The sequence below is a fragment of the Passer domesticus genome, chromosome 8, assembly GCF_036417665.1.
Source record: "Passer domesticus isolate bPasDom1 chromosome 8, bPasDom1.hap1, whole genome shotgun sequence".
Taxonomy (NCBI): Eukaryota; Metazoa; Chordata; class Aves; order Passeriformes; family Passeridae; genus Passer; species Passer domesticus.
In genome coordinates this window covers 45,867,214-45,882,617 of record NC_087481.1, presented here as the reverse complement: position 1 = coordinate 45,882,617, position 15,404 = coordinate 45,867,214, and the positions used below count along the sequence as shown (strand labels likewise).

The 15,404-nt window shown below is 47.0% G+C and overlaps 2 protein-coding genes and 2 long non-coding RNA genes across 10 annotated transcripts in view; 2 read left to right on the top strand and 2 right to left on the bottom strand.

Moving 5' to 3' along the window:
- Positions 1 to 99: 99 nt before the first annotated feature.
- Positions 100 to 15,404, top strand: part of SLF2 (SMC5-SMC6 complex localization factor 2) — a 64,753-nt gene continuing 49,448 nt past the window's right edge. The window contains exons 1-2 of one of the 2 annotated variants that reach the window (XM_064431133.1): positions 100 to 233; positions 12,550 to 12,708. Coding sequence is in view for 1 of the 2 variants with exons in the window: in XM_064431132.1 (XP_064287202.1) it covers positions 3,459 to 3,493 (35 nt within the window). In the remaining variant the exon portion in view is untranslated. Of the gene's footprint in view, positions 234 to 3,443; positions 3,494 to 12,549; positions 12,709 to 15,404 lie in introns of those variants that run through there. The other variant, XM_064431132.1, reaches the window with a different exon arrangement.
- On the bottom strand, positions 141 to 1,326 carry LOC135306734 (uncharacterized). The gene is made up of 3 exons (XR_010367515.1): positions 775 to 1,326; positions 638 to 668; positions 141 to 470 (listed from the first exon to the last, which is right to left on the bottom strand). It is a non-coding gene; the product is annotated as an uncharacterized LOC135306734 (long non-coding RNA).
- Positions 1,122 to 12,099, top strand: C8H10orf95 (chromosome 8 C10orf95 homolog). 6 transcript variants are annotated; one of them, XM_064431151.1, is made up of 2 exons: positions 1,122 to 1,261; positions 10,522 to 12,099. In XM_064431151.1, the coding sequence occupies exon 2, from the start codon at positions 10,586 to 10,588 to the stop codon at positions 11,252 to 11,254; it is 669 nt and encodes a 222-aa protein (XP_064287221.1). In that variant the 5' UTR covers positions 1,122 to 1,261; positions 10,522 to 10,585; the 3' UTR covers positions 11,255 to 12,099. The 6 variants fall into 6 exon arrangements, with proteins under 6 accessions (XP_064287221.1, XP_064287218.1, XP_064287222.1 ...); XM_064431148.1 differs by having other exon boundaries at positions 1,237 to 1,367; XM_064431152.1 differs by lacking the exon at positions 1,122 to 1,261 and adding an exon at positions 1,311 to 1,333.
- Positions 10,804 to 15,348, bottom strand: LOC135306736 (uncharacterized). The gene is made up of 4 exons (XR_010367517.1): positions 15,144 to 15,348; positions 14,837 to 14,953; positions 14,039 to 14,138; positions 10,804 to 13,918 (listed from the first exon to the last, which is right to left on the bottom strand). It is a non-coding gene; the product is annotated as an uncharacterized LOC135306736 (long non-coding RNA).

Here is a 15,404-nt window from a genome sequence, read left to right as displayed (position 1 = left end):
CAGCCAGCGCGCGCGAGGTCACTGCGCTCCCTCATTTGCATATCCCCGCCCCCAGCCTCTCTGGTGTGGCGCCACCTCTATGGTCCGTCCGCCCGTCGCCATGGAAACGCGGCCTGGCCGCGACGCCAGCGCTTGCAGTCAGGGAATCGTAGAATCATCGTGGAATCATCAATATTGCATGAGATCTTCAAGTTTATCCAGTCCACCCGCCAGCCCAGCGCCACCACTGTTAGGTAAGCACTAAACTGTATCACCCAGTGCCATTTCCAGAGGCCGCTTGGAAACCTCCCGGGTTGGCAACTCCACCACCTTGTGCAACCAATTCCAATGCCTGATCACTCAAACAGTGAAAAAAAAAATAATTCCGGTATTTAATCTGAATCTCCACTGTCGCAGCGTGAGTCCATTTCCTCAGTCCCTCTCACTGTAGGCACGGTAGGAGAGCCTGGCCTCTGCCTCATGACAGCCTCCTGTCAGGGTTTGTAAAGAGCAGTGAGGTCCCCCAGGCCTCCCCTTCTCCAAAGAACATGTGCCAGGGTGCAGAATGATTCAGTGGGAACAAAAATATATACATGGCTGCTTGGGAAGGTGGGGCAATAACCCAGCAAAGAGCCTGTCTTAGTAATCAGAGACTTACATTTCTCTCCCATGATTAATTTCCATTCATCCTGTGTATTTTAGAAAATAGGGACTATTATTGTCCATTATCATTGAAGATCTCTCTGTGGCTCTTTCTTTCAAAGAAGCATCTCCTGTGTTCAGCATATGCATTACCTTTGGTCTCTCACTGCAACACTTGCTTCCATTAAGCTGTTCTCAAATTTCACCAGGGGAAATTTCACCACGAAAAATTGATGCAAAAGCCAATTGCTGTGCACAGGAAGGTATTATTGCACCCTATTACTTTCCAATGGTTTTGCACATTAGACTTACTAGTAACTTCTTAAGCAGGTCATTTTTTATCAATTCCTAGAAGTCAGACAACTAACTGTAATCAACATGGTTTGTAATTAAAGAGTGATTTGTAGGTATTTAGCTTTAGCTATTGAGATCACCTGCAGCAGAGCAAGGCATAAGGCACTAATCAAGGAATCATTTAGTTTGGAAAAGACCTTTAAGATCACAGAATCAGCAAGCATCCCAAAGGAGCTGCACTGCTGCTGCTGCTGTTGTGCTGGATGATGATGAGCTGACTTTGCAGGAGTCACCCATTCAAAACTCCTGGGGAGATTCCTGTCTGTAAAGGTCTACCACAGTGCAGGTGCTTACAATAAGGGAGTGCTGATGGGAGCCACTGATATGGCTTCTTACTTAATTACAATCTAGATGAGCTGTGAGTACAAATACCAGCTTAGTTGTGGCTGAGTGTGAGTAAAATCTTGGGGGAAGTAACACTAAGAGAAAAGAGGGGGGGTTATTTTTGTAGTGTGTAATGGGGGGCTCTTTTCTGTGTTAGTGTTTCTTTAAAGGTTACAGTTCTCTGTTTTGCTGACTTGAGTAAGAACCTGAAGTTTTGGTGAGTGCTTTTAAGGTTTTTCCATGCTGGCTTCATGTGCTGATTTTAACTGCTTCTTTACCTGTGTCCTGTACCCTTGTTCCCTGAGTGTGTAATGTAATTGCTGAAGGAATGAGGCTCCTGTTGCCACCTTAAGGTATAAGGGCACGTTCAGGCAAGTTTTGCTGCCTTGGCTACCATAGGAAAAACTTCCATTAGGTCTAATGTGGTATCTTAGGGCATCTCCTTACTCTCTTTGTGTTCCTGAGGCACTTCAGTGAAAAAGAGCCTGTGGAAAGTAACCTGTTTTCTTAAGATCACGTTGTGTATCCTACTGTTCCTTGGTTAAGTGAAGGCATTCTCCTGGTTGTCTTTTCTCCACGTGTGAGTACACATATCCAAGCAACTCTCTCTGTGTTCTGTATTAATAGTCCAGGCTGTTTTACAATGTTTCTACAGTTATACACTACCTCTAATGTTTGCAGTACTAGAGCAGTAATGACTGAGATGTTCTGCCTGACTTCTTAAAAACACGAATCCCTTTGCAGGTGATGCCCTTTTCACATCTGCTTTTTGATTGTGTGGGTGCCAGTCCATGTACAGTAGCATAACTTGGTTGTAGTATTGACTCATGCCAGTGCTCCACTCTGTAATATTCCTATCACCACCTGCTTGTGAAAGATACTGATGTAAATTGTTATTGTTGAGTGATGAGAGGCTTTAAACACTTTAATTTGGAAAAAAATTACACAGAAAGGCTATTGAGTCATTGTATTCCTGGAACACAAGATTTTCTTTTGAGTCCTAATTTTAAAAATCCATAGTGTTATTTGTGAGCTATGTTCTGTATTGTCTAAAGACCATAACAGAAGGTAGTTGGTTGTTTTTGGTTTTGCTTTTTTTTTTTTGAAGTTATAACAAAGTTGTAGATCAGCAGATGCTGCAGCTGTCTGCCTTGGGGATGCAATAAGAGCAGTGTTCCCATGGGTAATTGTAGCTCAGATGTTTGAACTTACACTAGAAATGCAGTGTGTGTTGCTGTTGTAACAGAAAACCCCGTTACATGCCAGAGGGGTATGTTGTATGTAATACAACCCCAAAGAGTGAATAATCTTTCCTGCCCTGTCCTACTGTTTGGGGTGTTGACACTCTGGGAGGACATAGTGTAAGTGAATGAGATTATGCCTTCTGTACTTCTGCATCTCTATCCTCAATGCAGGATATGTGGGAATAGGATTCAAGATCTAAATAGGATCTATTTAAAGAACAAAGAGTTAAAATGCAAATAGTTTTCTGTGACGCTGGTATTTGTCAACAGAGGAAACCCACTGTGGGCACAGCAGTGCCTCTGGAGAACCAGGCTGTGTGATCTGTTAACTCCTTTGCAGGATACCAGGAGACTCTCCCAAGAGCACTTCAAGGACAAAGACTTGTAGTCTTGTGTGAGAGTAGGATGCTGTGGAAGTACAAAACATGTTGCTCTGTTATGCAACAAGTCTTTGTGTAAGATAAGAAAGTGCTGGTAGGTAACTGGAGCTGGGCCTGGGAATTGAGGCTGGAATTGAATGATTTGTCTTGGAATGTGTAAAGTAAACAATAACAAACCAGGAGGAACCAAATAATTATGGAGTGCCTGAAGCAGCTCTTGCAGGGTAAAACCTCTCAAGGCCACCTGCACCATATCAGCAATACCACGTAAGGCTGAGATTGCCAAGGTAACGATGCCGGAATTGTCAGGCTTAATTATGCATGTGGCAACATTGAGGAAGAAATAATCTGGGTGGATTGCCTGTTTGGGAGGAGACTGAGGTAAAGGAAGCACGAATGTGGCAGAAAGAGTGGATCCTGAAATTTGAGAATAATGTATAAAATGAGACAAAGGTGAGATCAGCTGACTGAAGGATTGCAGGTATCTGGATGATAGTGAAGCCTGAGGACCCAAGCTCCCAGGAATGCTGAAGTGATGCTCCTTGAACAACCTGCTGGACTCTACATCAGGTCTATGCTGGAAAGAAGTTGTGGGAGGGCAGAGCAAGTGGGGTAGATGTGCATCCTAGTGCTAGGTGGTGTGGGAGGGAAGGGTGACTCAACAGCATCATGTGTGGTTCATAAGACTTGATTAGTAGCTTCATAGCTGTGTGCAAAGTGATATAAATAGCCATCAGATGCTACTGGTGCATTAATGAGGTTACTGGTCATTTAGTTGACTTGTTGGTGTGCTTGATAATTAGTGCCCTGAGTCAGTTATCTCAACTCTGTAATATGAAGGGGAATAGCTGGGCAGAAATCACAGCTGGGCCCTCCACCAGGACCTCCTAATTTGGAAGACTGAGCTAACTGGTACTGAGATCTTTCCTTTGAAGAACATAGTGGATGGAGATCATGGGTATCAGATGAGCTCTTGAGTGAGAGGAGGAGCAGGTCTGTTTAGGCTGTGTTTTAACATGGAAGGGATCCTTATGGCAGAATGCTATGAAATATTAAAATATGCTCAACTAAATAAAAAAGTGCTGTCTATGATGTAAAAGGTGCCTGCAGTGGGTACTGGGAAGATGAGAATGGTGGTGGTGGAAGCTTTAATAGCACAGAAGTTAGGCTAAGCTGAAAGGAGAATGTGTGGAGTATATCCAAAATGTATCCTCTGGTGCAGCAGATGCATAGCCAGGGAGAGGCTGAATAGGTGACAGTGTCAGGATCACTTAGCAGGGATGTTTTCTAGAGCCTTGCCTGCTGATGCAGTCACCCTATGGTAACACTCCTCGTGTTTTATTCTTGGTGGCACAGCTGTTCCAGAGCTGCTGTGTTACCCAGCAGCTGCAGTCAGAGTAGGAGTGGCTGCTCCAAACCTCTGTCACCAGTGAGTTGCACTTTGACTGCCATTTGAGCAGAGTTATGCAGGGATGTGGTTTTTGGATCATGGCTGTCAAGTGAAGGCTTGCTCTGCAATGACATGGCCTTTTCCTGGTGTTTTGGTTTCATACAGAGTCTGGGCTTTACACAGACCTCAGAAACAAGTGCCAGACCCACACTAGACTTCAGTGCTTTCTGGGAATGTTGCTTTGAATAGCTGAAAGGATCTATTCCCCCTTCAAAGGGCCTCTATAAGGGGTGACTGACTGTAATATGCATTAGCTGCTATTTCCAGAGTCACCAATGCCAGCTGGAGCCCTTTTCTTCATGGTGCACTAGTAACAGCAGGGTGAGACTGGTGTCTTCTGGCTTCAGAAGTTAAATTCTCCCTCTTGGCTGAGCTGAAGGGATTGTTCATGGAGCTCTTATATCAGCTGTGCTTGTGGTATTTTTCCAGTTGGCTTGGGCTGCTGTAAGAATTTGGGCAGTGAAGTAATTCCTGATAGAAAGGTCCCCCTTGTGGGGTGAGAGGAAACAGAGCCTCAGCATTGCTGGGGGAGTTCCTCAGACTGGGTTAGTGATGTGGGGAGGCTTGTCCTCTACAGCATTGATTTGTATTGCTGTTAATCACTGCTGTCTGCTGGTACCTTGAGCTGGCTGTGATGCAGTTACCCCTTGTGCAAGTATTTAACTCTTCTTGGAGTACTTTTCTGGGGTAGTATGGGTTGGTTTTCTCTTGGAGAGTGTAACAAAACACGCTGCTATTTTGTGTTTGGGGGGTTAGTGGATTTCTGTTCAAAATGAAAATTTTTCCATTATTAAGCAGCACTAGCATGGGAATCTGGTCCTCTAGATAAAAACTAAGGCCTGAAAAGGCCCAGCTTTTAATGAGCTGTTGCATTTTCCTTGAACTCCTGTGTTGCTGCCAGGCATGTCTGGCTAAGAGAAAGCATCCTGTTTAGGAAGGCAGCCAAGTGCCTGTGTCCTAAGGATCAGTAGTGGTGGTGGAGGATCAAAGCTATTGTGTTCTTGCTTTTTGTACTTCTTTCCCACCTCCCCAAGAAGTACTTGAGAATCTTCTCCTGGATGAAGAAGATTCCTGGATGAAATCTTTCTTTGCTGAAAAGACTTCAAACCAAGCATGACCTTAAGTTGGCAATAAAGGGATAGAAGTGACAGGGAAAAATATGAAACTGCTTTGTCATGATCTTCTCCCACGCACTGTCTCCAGCTACCAGGATGCTGGATAAGTGTGTGGGACTGACACCAGAGTGATGGAAGACAAACACTGACTGAATAAAAACATTCAGTTTTAACATCTCACTTTAAGCAGTCCTTGAAGTTTTGGGTTTTTTTAATAAAAAGTCTTGAAAAAAAAGACTTTGCTGTTGTCAGGTGGTAACAATTTTGCAGATGCTGCTCAAAATGGGGAGGCTAACTGGAAATAACTCATTACTTCTTCAATCTCTTGGCTGGGGGAAATTGTTGCTTTTGCAATATTAATCCCTGTACCCTTGGGAGTTGTTACAGAGCAATGGCAGGAGATCTGTGGTTTTTTTTGTGGGTTAGGGAGAGGAGGAGGAGAGGAGGAAAAAAGCAAGAAAGAATAGCCTGAAAGCTTGAGTGCTGGAATGGAGGAAAGGGTAACATAATTGTATCTTCATTTGTGAGCTGATCACAGGATTATGAAATGAGGCAAGAATAGTCTCAGTTGAGGGTTACAGTAAATTAGATGGTTGTGTCCTCTCCCATGGACCCGGTGTCTTGACAGTTGTGTTGGCTTGCAGCCTATTCCCTGAGGCAATATCTGATCCCATCCAAACTGCCAGCCTGACCTGGGGACCCTGCTTCTGCAGGACAGAGGATTTGGTGAGACCAGTCTCTGCAGACATGCAAGATACTTGTATGAAGTTTTACATGTTGGGTATTGTGGCACACGTGTATTGGTACTGCCCATGATACAGTCAGGCTCACTTCAATCTCTCTCCTACAGAATCTAAAGTCTGGCATGGAACTGAGTATTTACTTTCCTCTGTTTTCTGTAGCTCACAGTGGTCTCTTGTGTTCTACCTAAAAAGACAGCTCACCAAATTCAAAGATAGCCAAGATGATAATAAAGCTTTACTGCCCTAAGATGTTCAGAAAAACCATGGTCTTCTGTATTTTTAGCACACAATTTCTGCTGCTTTAGATACTAGGAAAGCTCTACCAGACTTGGGCATTTGTTTTAACTAGTGGTGGTTTCATCACCTGTAGTAACTGAGAGCCTGAAACAAAAGCTTCTCTTATCAAATGTCCTCTCTAGTTTTGTATTGCAAACATTGCTTGGTTGCTCCATAGCAACTCTGTGTGGGGCAGCTGGTGTGAAGCACACTTTGCTTGGCAGGCCTTTTTTTGGGCTCTGTGGTGTCAGTCCCCTTGACCTCCACCAAGATGTTTCAGGAGGGAAAGGCCTTGCCAGATGACTGGGGCACTGGGTAAGGGAGTTGCTGGAGTCAGCTCTGGCAAGCCTGGGAATAGTCTGCAGTATCATGTTCTCACCAAGAAGAGATGACAATCTTATGTTAGTTTTCTGTGACCATCTTTGGAGATTTTTCTCCTTTTTATTGTGCCTGGTGTCTCGTTCAGCACCAGCCAAGTGGGATCTGAACCCTTTTCCAGCAAGGTCAAAACTGCTGGAAAGGCTTAAAAGGAGAGGCTGCCTTGACTCTTGCTGTGGCCTTTCTTACTACGTTGGGCCCTTGTTGTTCCCTGCTGCCAAGCACTGCTCCCAGTGCCCTGGTGGGGGGAGGCTTGGCTCCCAGGCACAGCCTGCTGTCTGTCCATCCCGGCTTTCCATCTGTGCCACCAATACCTGGCATGTATTGATGGATGTCAGTGGCTCTCAGGAGCAGGCAAGCATTTAGCAGAGTTCAGCTCAGGCTTTAAGGACTGCTTTGTTCCTGCTCAGGACATTCAAGTGCTGGGCAACAGATGTGGTGGTTTTAATTTTTTCCCCCCCAAGGGATAACAGAACTTGAAAGTGGATCAAAGGAGGATAATGGTCTGAAGAGACAGATCAGCTAGGATCCTCTCTCCCTTTTTGGTCTCATAGTTGGTCCTGAAGAGTTGGAGGCTGTCAGATATTTACTTCCAAAACCAGGCTAGCCTCTGGCTGCTGTTACTGGAGAAACAAGAAAAGTAAGAGCAGGTGGATCACAGTATGGTTTGAGCTGGAAAGGACTTAAAGATCATCCAGTTCTAACTTCTCTGCCATGGGCAGGGGCACCTTCCACTAGACTAGAGCTCTCAGAGCCCCATCAAGCCTCACCTGGAATGCTTCCAGGGACGGGGCATCCACAGCTTCTCTGTGCAGCCTGCTCTAGTGCTTCACCACTCTCGCAGTAAAGAATTTTAATTTCTAATATTCAATTTGAATTCACTCTTTAGTTTGAAACTATTCCCCCTTGTCCTATCACTGCTTGCCCTTGTGAAAATTCCCTTGCCAGCCTTCTTGGAGACCCTCTTTAGGTACTGGAAGGTGCTATAAGGTCTCCTCGAGAAGAGGAAGGGGAGAAGAAAATGCAGATTGGACTCCTTCCTCAAGTGGTACCTCTTGGTGTTGGTGTTCAGAGTTGGTTTTCTTAAGAATCTGGCTTTTGATGCCTTCCAGCCATCAGGTGGCCTGACAAACGATCACACTGTTTTCCCTGAAGCAGTGTCTGCTTTTACTCCCTGGTAAGTCAGGGATGGGGTCAGGCAAGCTGGTACTGGTATTCTCAAAGCCCTCTTCTCCTGTACACATGGATTTGTCATGCTGTAGCTCAGCCTGAAGGTCAGTATGAACAACAGGCAATTGTGTAATGGTGGGTAAACTGCATTGTCAACCCCTGGGAGCACCAGGGTGCTGCTCTGCAGGGCAGGAGCATTGTGCCTCCTGCAAACCAAAACCTTGTTGCAACACACCCGAGCATTCAGAGCAGTGCTGGGCCGTGCAAGCCGGAGCTGGGGCTCGGTGCCTTGTGCCTCTGCAGGTAAGGCTGTGTCTGGGCAGTCTGAGAGCTGTGCTTGGGAGCAGGCAGGGACAGGGCAGTGCCAGGCAGCTGTGCCGTGGGGCCTGGCAGAGGCCACCCAGTCAAAGCTTGCCCTGACAGGTTTGCAAACTTCCTTCAGGGCTGTGAAGTCTTGTGTAGGCTGTCAACACACTCCTCCCGGGTGATCTGCTTCCAGGGAAATGTATTTGCTGCTGTGGTAGGGCATGTGATAATGCTGCCCTGAAGCGCTTCTAGCCCTGCTTAATCCTCATCTTGTTCCCCCTTCTTATCTGTTCAGCTTGCTTCCTCTTGTGGGTCATCCTGCCTGGCTAAGACACCAGCTTGTTCCCCTTATCTTTCTTCAGTGTAAAACCAAAGCAATCAGTAGCTGTGCTCAGGCTGCCTTGTGATAAACCCCCAGTGATTTAGATGGCCTGTCAGTCCTTCTCCTTGCAGCTGTCAGGAAGACCAGGAGCAATGATGCTGACAGCCAAAATGCAGGGTGCTACAGAAGCTTTTGAGCAAGAGCTGGTCATCAACTAGATGTGGACAGCTTCTCCAGGGTTGTCCTTAACTGGCTTGGAGCAGCACACTGACCCAGCAGAAGGAGTGTAAGCTGGGCTTGCTTTGTTTCATATGATGGGCACAATAGCTGCACTCTCTGTGCAGACCACTTGCTCTGAAATACAAGCACTTGGCAGAAGTGTGGATCTCAATAGGAATGCATAGATGAGCTATTTAAAGAGGTGCTGAGAATGGTTTTCAAGATGATACCATTTATTCCATGTGCCCATCTCATGCTGCCATTGACACACAACACCCCTTTGGATTTTTGTGGTGATTCTGAGCAAGTTAGGCAAGTAGGTTGTGAACTTTGTTTCATTTCCTCCTATCTGAGAGGATCATGGTTCTGATGGGCCTTGTCTCCGAGGCTGCAAATCTTGTTTAAGGGTGCTGCCTGGTCTTGACTGAATATTCCAGTGCTGTTCTGCTGTTCCCTGTGCAGGATGAAGGTGTCTAGCCCTTGAACCCCTGGAAAAAAAAAAAAGCTTAAGCTAATTACTGTTCATTATGAACCTCTAGGAAAAGGAGGAACTTGTGCTAGCTAAAAAGAAAACCCATTTTGCAGTACCCAGCATTGCTTGTGTCAGGCAACTCTTAGGGGACAGCTGAACTTTCATCTGTCTTTCTTGGTTAACACCTCTGGGAGGGGCAACTCTAGTTACAGCAAGAAGAGCCCACAACTTCATGGAAAAAAAAAAATCCAGTTTGCTGCCTTTAGTTCTATGCATGATCTTTCCCCGTCTCTGATAGCAAACTCTTTTTTTTAAAAAAACAACCCTATGCGATATACAGCTTCCTTTCTGGCCCTAGGGGAGAGGATAACGAGTCATGGGAGGACATTGCTTCATGCCCTCCAGGGTGCTTGGATATCTGGCAAGGGCAGTCTAGGAGCAAATTCAGCTGTAGGTCAGAGCTGCTCAAGGTAAATGCACACTTAAACGTGAATGGTAATTAGTGAGACCAGAAAGAGAAACCCATACGTGAGAACTTGTCAGAGGAAATATAGATGTGCCTGGATTTTGCTCTAGAAATAAACAAAAGGTGCAGCTCTTGTTTGCTTATCAGAGTAAAAGCAGGGCTTTGGGAGGATGGGGAGACAGTCAAGGACAGCTGAAGATCTTTTTATTTAAGATTTCCTTGTCTGGGCAGGACAGCAGTTGACATGACTGCAGCAGGGTTGGGCTGCGTTGCCTCTTTCCTTTCTTTGCCTGCTTGCTTTGTTTCTTTCCCTTGTGCCTGCCTTTCCCACTTTGAGGCCTGCTCAAGGGCCTTCAGCTTCTTGCAGTGTCTTGCTGCCTCCCAGCACTGCAGACATAAGTCCTGAGGATATGAGGTTGACTCTTCTGCCCTCAGTGGTCTTTATGTCAGCTTGTTCTCATCTTTGCAACTCGGACATCTGTGGGTTAAATGATGTCTTGCAGAGGCACTAACAAGCAGTCACTGGCAATGTGGCTCACTTTTTTCTTGGTAGGTTACTGCCCCTGCAAGCTGTGGGGAGCTCCTTGTATTAATTATTAATTAGTTGGTATGCTTACAGTGCTAAGTGTATCTCCTTATTCACCCATATAAATTGATGCTCTTCCCCTTCTGTCCTCACAGCTTTTGAGACTTAGCAACTGCTCCAGAGAGGTGTCCCCTGTGTAAAACCCTAGGCTCCTGTACAATGTACCAGTCCAGCTTTGTGCCACGGGAATATTACCCAGCCATGATCCCACCTTCTGCTTATACCTACCCACCACTGCGGCCTGGGAGAGCAGAAGACGTGTCCAGATCTGTGATGTTCCCTCCCATCCACATGCACAACTTCTACAGTCGACCCATCACCTTTGTGGTGGACAGGAACAGCTACCCTGACTATGCAGGAGGTCAGGTGGAATACCATCATCTCTATAGTGCCTCCAATCCCTACATCCATCCATACCACACCTGGCACTTCCCTCCCATGGTCCCTATTCCTCTCTACAACCCCTATGCAAACTACCATCCCTATGCTGCCTGCCAGAGGTCAGATCAGTATCGAGATACATGGCCAGAAGGCTTCACAATGAGAGGGGAGCTTCAGTGGGGCAAGCTTGGAAAGGTGTTTGGGCCTAGGAAAGACCTCCCAGAATTTGTGAAGGATGATCTCCGGAGGGTTTACGGCACCTACCCCCGGACCAATGTTTCCATATCCTATCGGAAAGGAGAGTTCTTGGTCAAAGGGGACCCCAAGATGGAAGACCAGGAATATGCAGTCGAGAAAAAAGTCATCCAGCAGGCTGTGACCCCCAGTGAGGCAGATGACAGCAGTGAGGACCGGAACCGTAAGAAGAAAAAGAAGCTGAGACATTGAGGGAGTCAGATACCCAATGGACTGATGCTCCAGTACCCTCATGGGAGCCAGTTGGCAGCTGGTTTTGGTGTGGTTGGCAAGTAACACAAGCAATGGATGCCACCATGCTTGTTGATTTATTTTAATTGCTCCCCATCCACCACAATCTTATGGCAGATTTACCCTTACTGATGCACAATGCCCATCCTGTGAAGAAACCACATGACACTTGACTGTTGGGTCAGCTCATTGGTCCTGGTTTTGAAATGAGCATCTAATTTCCACTGGTTTGGTTGATTGGTCACAGCCTGGTAGGGGATCTCCAAACTGCAGCCCTTGATCAAAGAAGATGGGCCTCTTCCTACCTTGTCCAGGGGAAGGGCCTCTGAGCTGATTCTCTTCCTGGAGAGATAAAAGCTGAATTTCCTTCAGGCTGAGGGCAGCGCAGGCCCCAGAGGACACAGGGGGTCTTGAACACTCTGAAGAACAATTGTCTGCATGTCTTGTCACTGCTGTTTATGACCATGTCATGATGCTTTGTCACCACGTGAGGCCTGTATGCAGCACTTTGCTACACTCTGGTGTCCCCATCCTCTTACACTTGATAGTGTGGTGCTCAGTACTCCTGGTCACATGTCCGTGTTGAAACTGCTGTTGAGGCCCTGCTCTGGTCTGACTTGGCTCTGGTTAGAGGTGCTGGCTCTCCAATGAGGTTACTGGAGTTGTGTGATTTACAGCACTTCCATAACTTGGTGGTTGTACTGGAAGAGCTGTGCTGGAGGGCTATGAGGGGCTGGGTCTGACTTACTTGCAAACTCTTCTGTACCTTTTAAATGACTAAACAATAAAAAAACCCCAAATGCAAATGCTTATATTTCCAATTCTTAACTACCTAACGTCAGTCTCTTTTGTGAACAGCTTGCAATCAGATCTGGCACCTGAAGTTAGGGATGGATGAACTATGGTTCATGTCCAGCCATGGTGCCTTGTCCTGCTTGGCAGCACCCTTCCTTGCCCTAGCTTGTTTTCTGCCAGCTTCTGTAGGGACCAGCAGGAACTTTATAAGCATACAGGAGAAATAGGGGACCCTCTCTGTCACTTTGTAGTTTCCTAGTCTCCCACTGACACATGGGAGGGAATGGGATGTTATCCATCTGCATAGCAAAGGAGGGACTGTGAGTGTGAACTTGGTTGTTCTGAGTTTCTATAAAGTGAAAGCAAGTGGAGTTTCTTTTATTTTCTTAGTGCAACAGGTTTTGTTTAACCAATTGCCAAAATGTCTCAGCAACTGTCTGCATTTCCCCTTCCCCATTTAGCTTCTTGGAAATGTTAACTCTTCTGCCAGACAAAGCTGCAAGAGGGCTGAACCAGAAAAACTGCTCTAGAAACCTTGGACCAAACTGGTGCTTCTTGGCTGTGTTGTAAACAGTGGCAGTGAGACTTGCTGAATGGGCTTAGAAAAGGCCTCTAATCAGGTATGCTTTAGGTTACCTAGTATAGGAAAAAGGCAGCAGTTCCTGCTGGGTTGGTTGTTTGTTTGTTGAGGTGTTTTTAATCTCTTCCTTGGCTGAGCAGGCTGTCCTGCCTAGTTAGGGATGTGCAGTTAAATGCCTGCATTGGTGGTGCACTCCCTGTCCGAGCAGCAGCAGCTCCTTTGGGCAGTGATCCCAAAGTTCATGCATTGGATCCTTGCACAGTGGTTCAGCACCTCAGTGGGGTGTGGGAAGGAGCTTCTTCCCCATCTCCTGGAGCTGTTGTGGGACACAGCTGAGCTGTCAGAAGTGGATGCTGCCTGCCATGGGCAGGGGCAGCCTTAGGGGAGATCTTGGAGGAGGTGCAAACCAGCTCTTCTAGGCAAGATAAGAAAGAGCATGGGGTTTGCCATACAGTGATTTTGAATAGCTACATAAATTGCAAGGACTTGCACAATAACTTATCCTAAATGCCATTCCTCCAGCTGTTAGGTTCCTGGTGGCAGCATGACACCATGCTATAGTGCAAATGTCCCCAAAACTCAAGGGACATAGCCAGACTCTCCCAGAGGTATGTGATGGATGGGTGAAAACAGAGCCTGCTGCCTACACAAATACTTTCTCTAAATATGTGTCACTGCTGGGGTCATCTCCAAGGTCCATGGGGCCACAGAGGGCATAACCCTTAACTGTACTCATCCTGTCCTGTTTATCTTCTCCAAAGTTTTGTTTGGTTTTACTGCCTGGACTCTGAACAGGAGATTGCTGGGCACACCCAGGCTGTTGTTCTGACAATGTGTATTTTTAGCAGAGGCTCACAGTTGCTTGCAGTACATCAGGAGGTAGTAATGTATTTATTTTCTAAAATGCCATTTCACTTCCAGAAGGAAGAAAACAATCTATAGTTGGGGTTTTTTCTCCCTTAGGGGAAGATGTGCCACAAACCTCTAGTAGCTCTCTGATAGCAGATATTTCTGTGGTGGCCATACTCCCCTCCACCCCTAATCTGGGCTCTGTGCAGGAGCAAAGATTTACATATTCCTTGTAGGAAGAGCTCACAGTTGCCTTTTCTTCCTGAGGCTCAGTTGCTGCCCAGCTGCAGAACTGAATCCATAGGGCATTTTGGAGGCTTTAACGCCTATGGAATTCAGTTCTCAGAGCCAAGCAGCCAGTGCGAGTCAGCTTCCCCGGCTCCAGCCAGCTGTGTCTCCATCTGCAAGGGGGGAAAAATAGCAAAGAGCTCATCATATCTTTGACACAGGGCAGGCACTGAGCTGACACAGATTTTTGCAACTGGGAGCTGCCACAAGGAGAAGACTCTGGCACCTCTCACCCCAGAAGCAGCACAGACAGACACAGCTTTCTTTGGAAACTTTGCTGAAGTTGGCTGGCTCTTCTTTTTCCACTGCTTCAGCATATGCTGTTTGGAGTCACTGCAAAGTTTCAGGTCAGCCCTGAGCTCTGCAAAACCTGCTAGAGCTGTAAGAGAAACACCATTTCTGCCACCTAGGGCTAGTATTGGCAGCTGTGTTGGGAATCCCCTATGTATTTGCTCTGTATGCAGGTGTCACATCCCTTGGTCTAAATGCTCTTTCCTCAGTGTGAGTGTCTGAAAAGGGACAAGCTGTGCCAGGGGGATGCTCAGTCCTGCATGAGCAGCCCAGCACTCCCAGGCACTGACCCTCTGCTCCATTCATACTGAAATCAATGCCTACAGGAAACCCTTGAACTGGGAGGTGCCAGCTGAGGGCAATGGTTTGTGCAGCAGGTGCTACCATGGGTGGACCATAAGGTGCAGGGGCTTTCTGCCCACTTGGAAGTGGGAAGGAACACGGGGTAATTCTGTGTAAAATGAAGAATCAAAGGCCTTTTCCAGATGGGTCAGAGAGTACATTCAGGGAGGGACTGGTCTCCATCTGGGTTAACCTGGGACTTGCTGGTGCATCCTACAACTATACATGTGCCTTTTGCTGCCCACTGCCCCCACCCTCTGGTTTGGGCTGCAAAGCTCACATGCATGGAGGGACAGACTTGAGGGATGCACCGGGATCCCCTTAAGCACCCTCAGAGCTGCTGATGCTGCCGGCAGCTTTGGGCAGCCTCACCCCTCAGTAGATGTTCACTTTCAAACCTGGGGACTGAGCTAACGGCTGAAAAGCTTTTCCTTGGCTCAGCAACAGTTTGGCACAGTTGTGATGACAGTGGCTCAGGCAGGAGCAAGCAGTGGGAGAGGATTCCAGCCCTTTGCCTGTATGTCAGCAGAAGAGACGGGAAATGACACACACCACTTTGGAGCACGGGCAAAGATTTCAATGGGGGAAGCACTGAGCAACTGTTGCACGAGCAGTGAACTCCGCGATTGCTCAACTGCTGGCCCCGGGCTCTATTTTAATCCCTCCACTGGGAATTACAGTTCAGTTGGGGCAGTATGAACTCACCATCCTGATGCACGTAGCAAAGCAGCCAAACCCTCTTGCAAAAGCTGAGGAATCCCAGGCTGAAAGTGCCAGCTCTGGTGTATCCCAGGGACCACGTGCAGCAGTACCACAGGGGCAGCAGTGGAGGGAGATGGGGTAAAGCTGAGGTTACACCAGGGTCCCCACCCTGCAGCAGGTGTGGTCAGGGTGAGAGAGGCAGCTCAGGGACCCAGCTGTGCACTGTGCCAGTTTTCAGACCATTGTGACCTGGCAGGGAGTTTT

Coding starts and splice junctions, on each gene's coding strand:
- C8H10orf95 (XM_064431151.1), top strand. CDS start 10,586: ATGTACCAGTCCAGCTTTGTGCCACGGGAATATTACCCAGCCATGATC.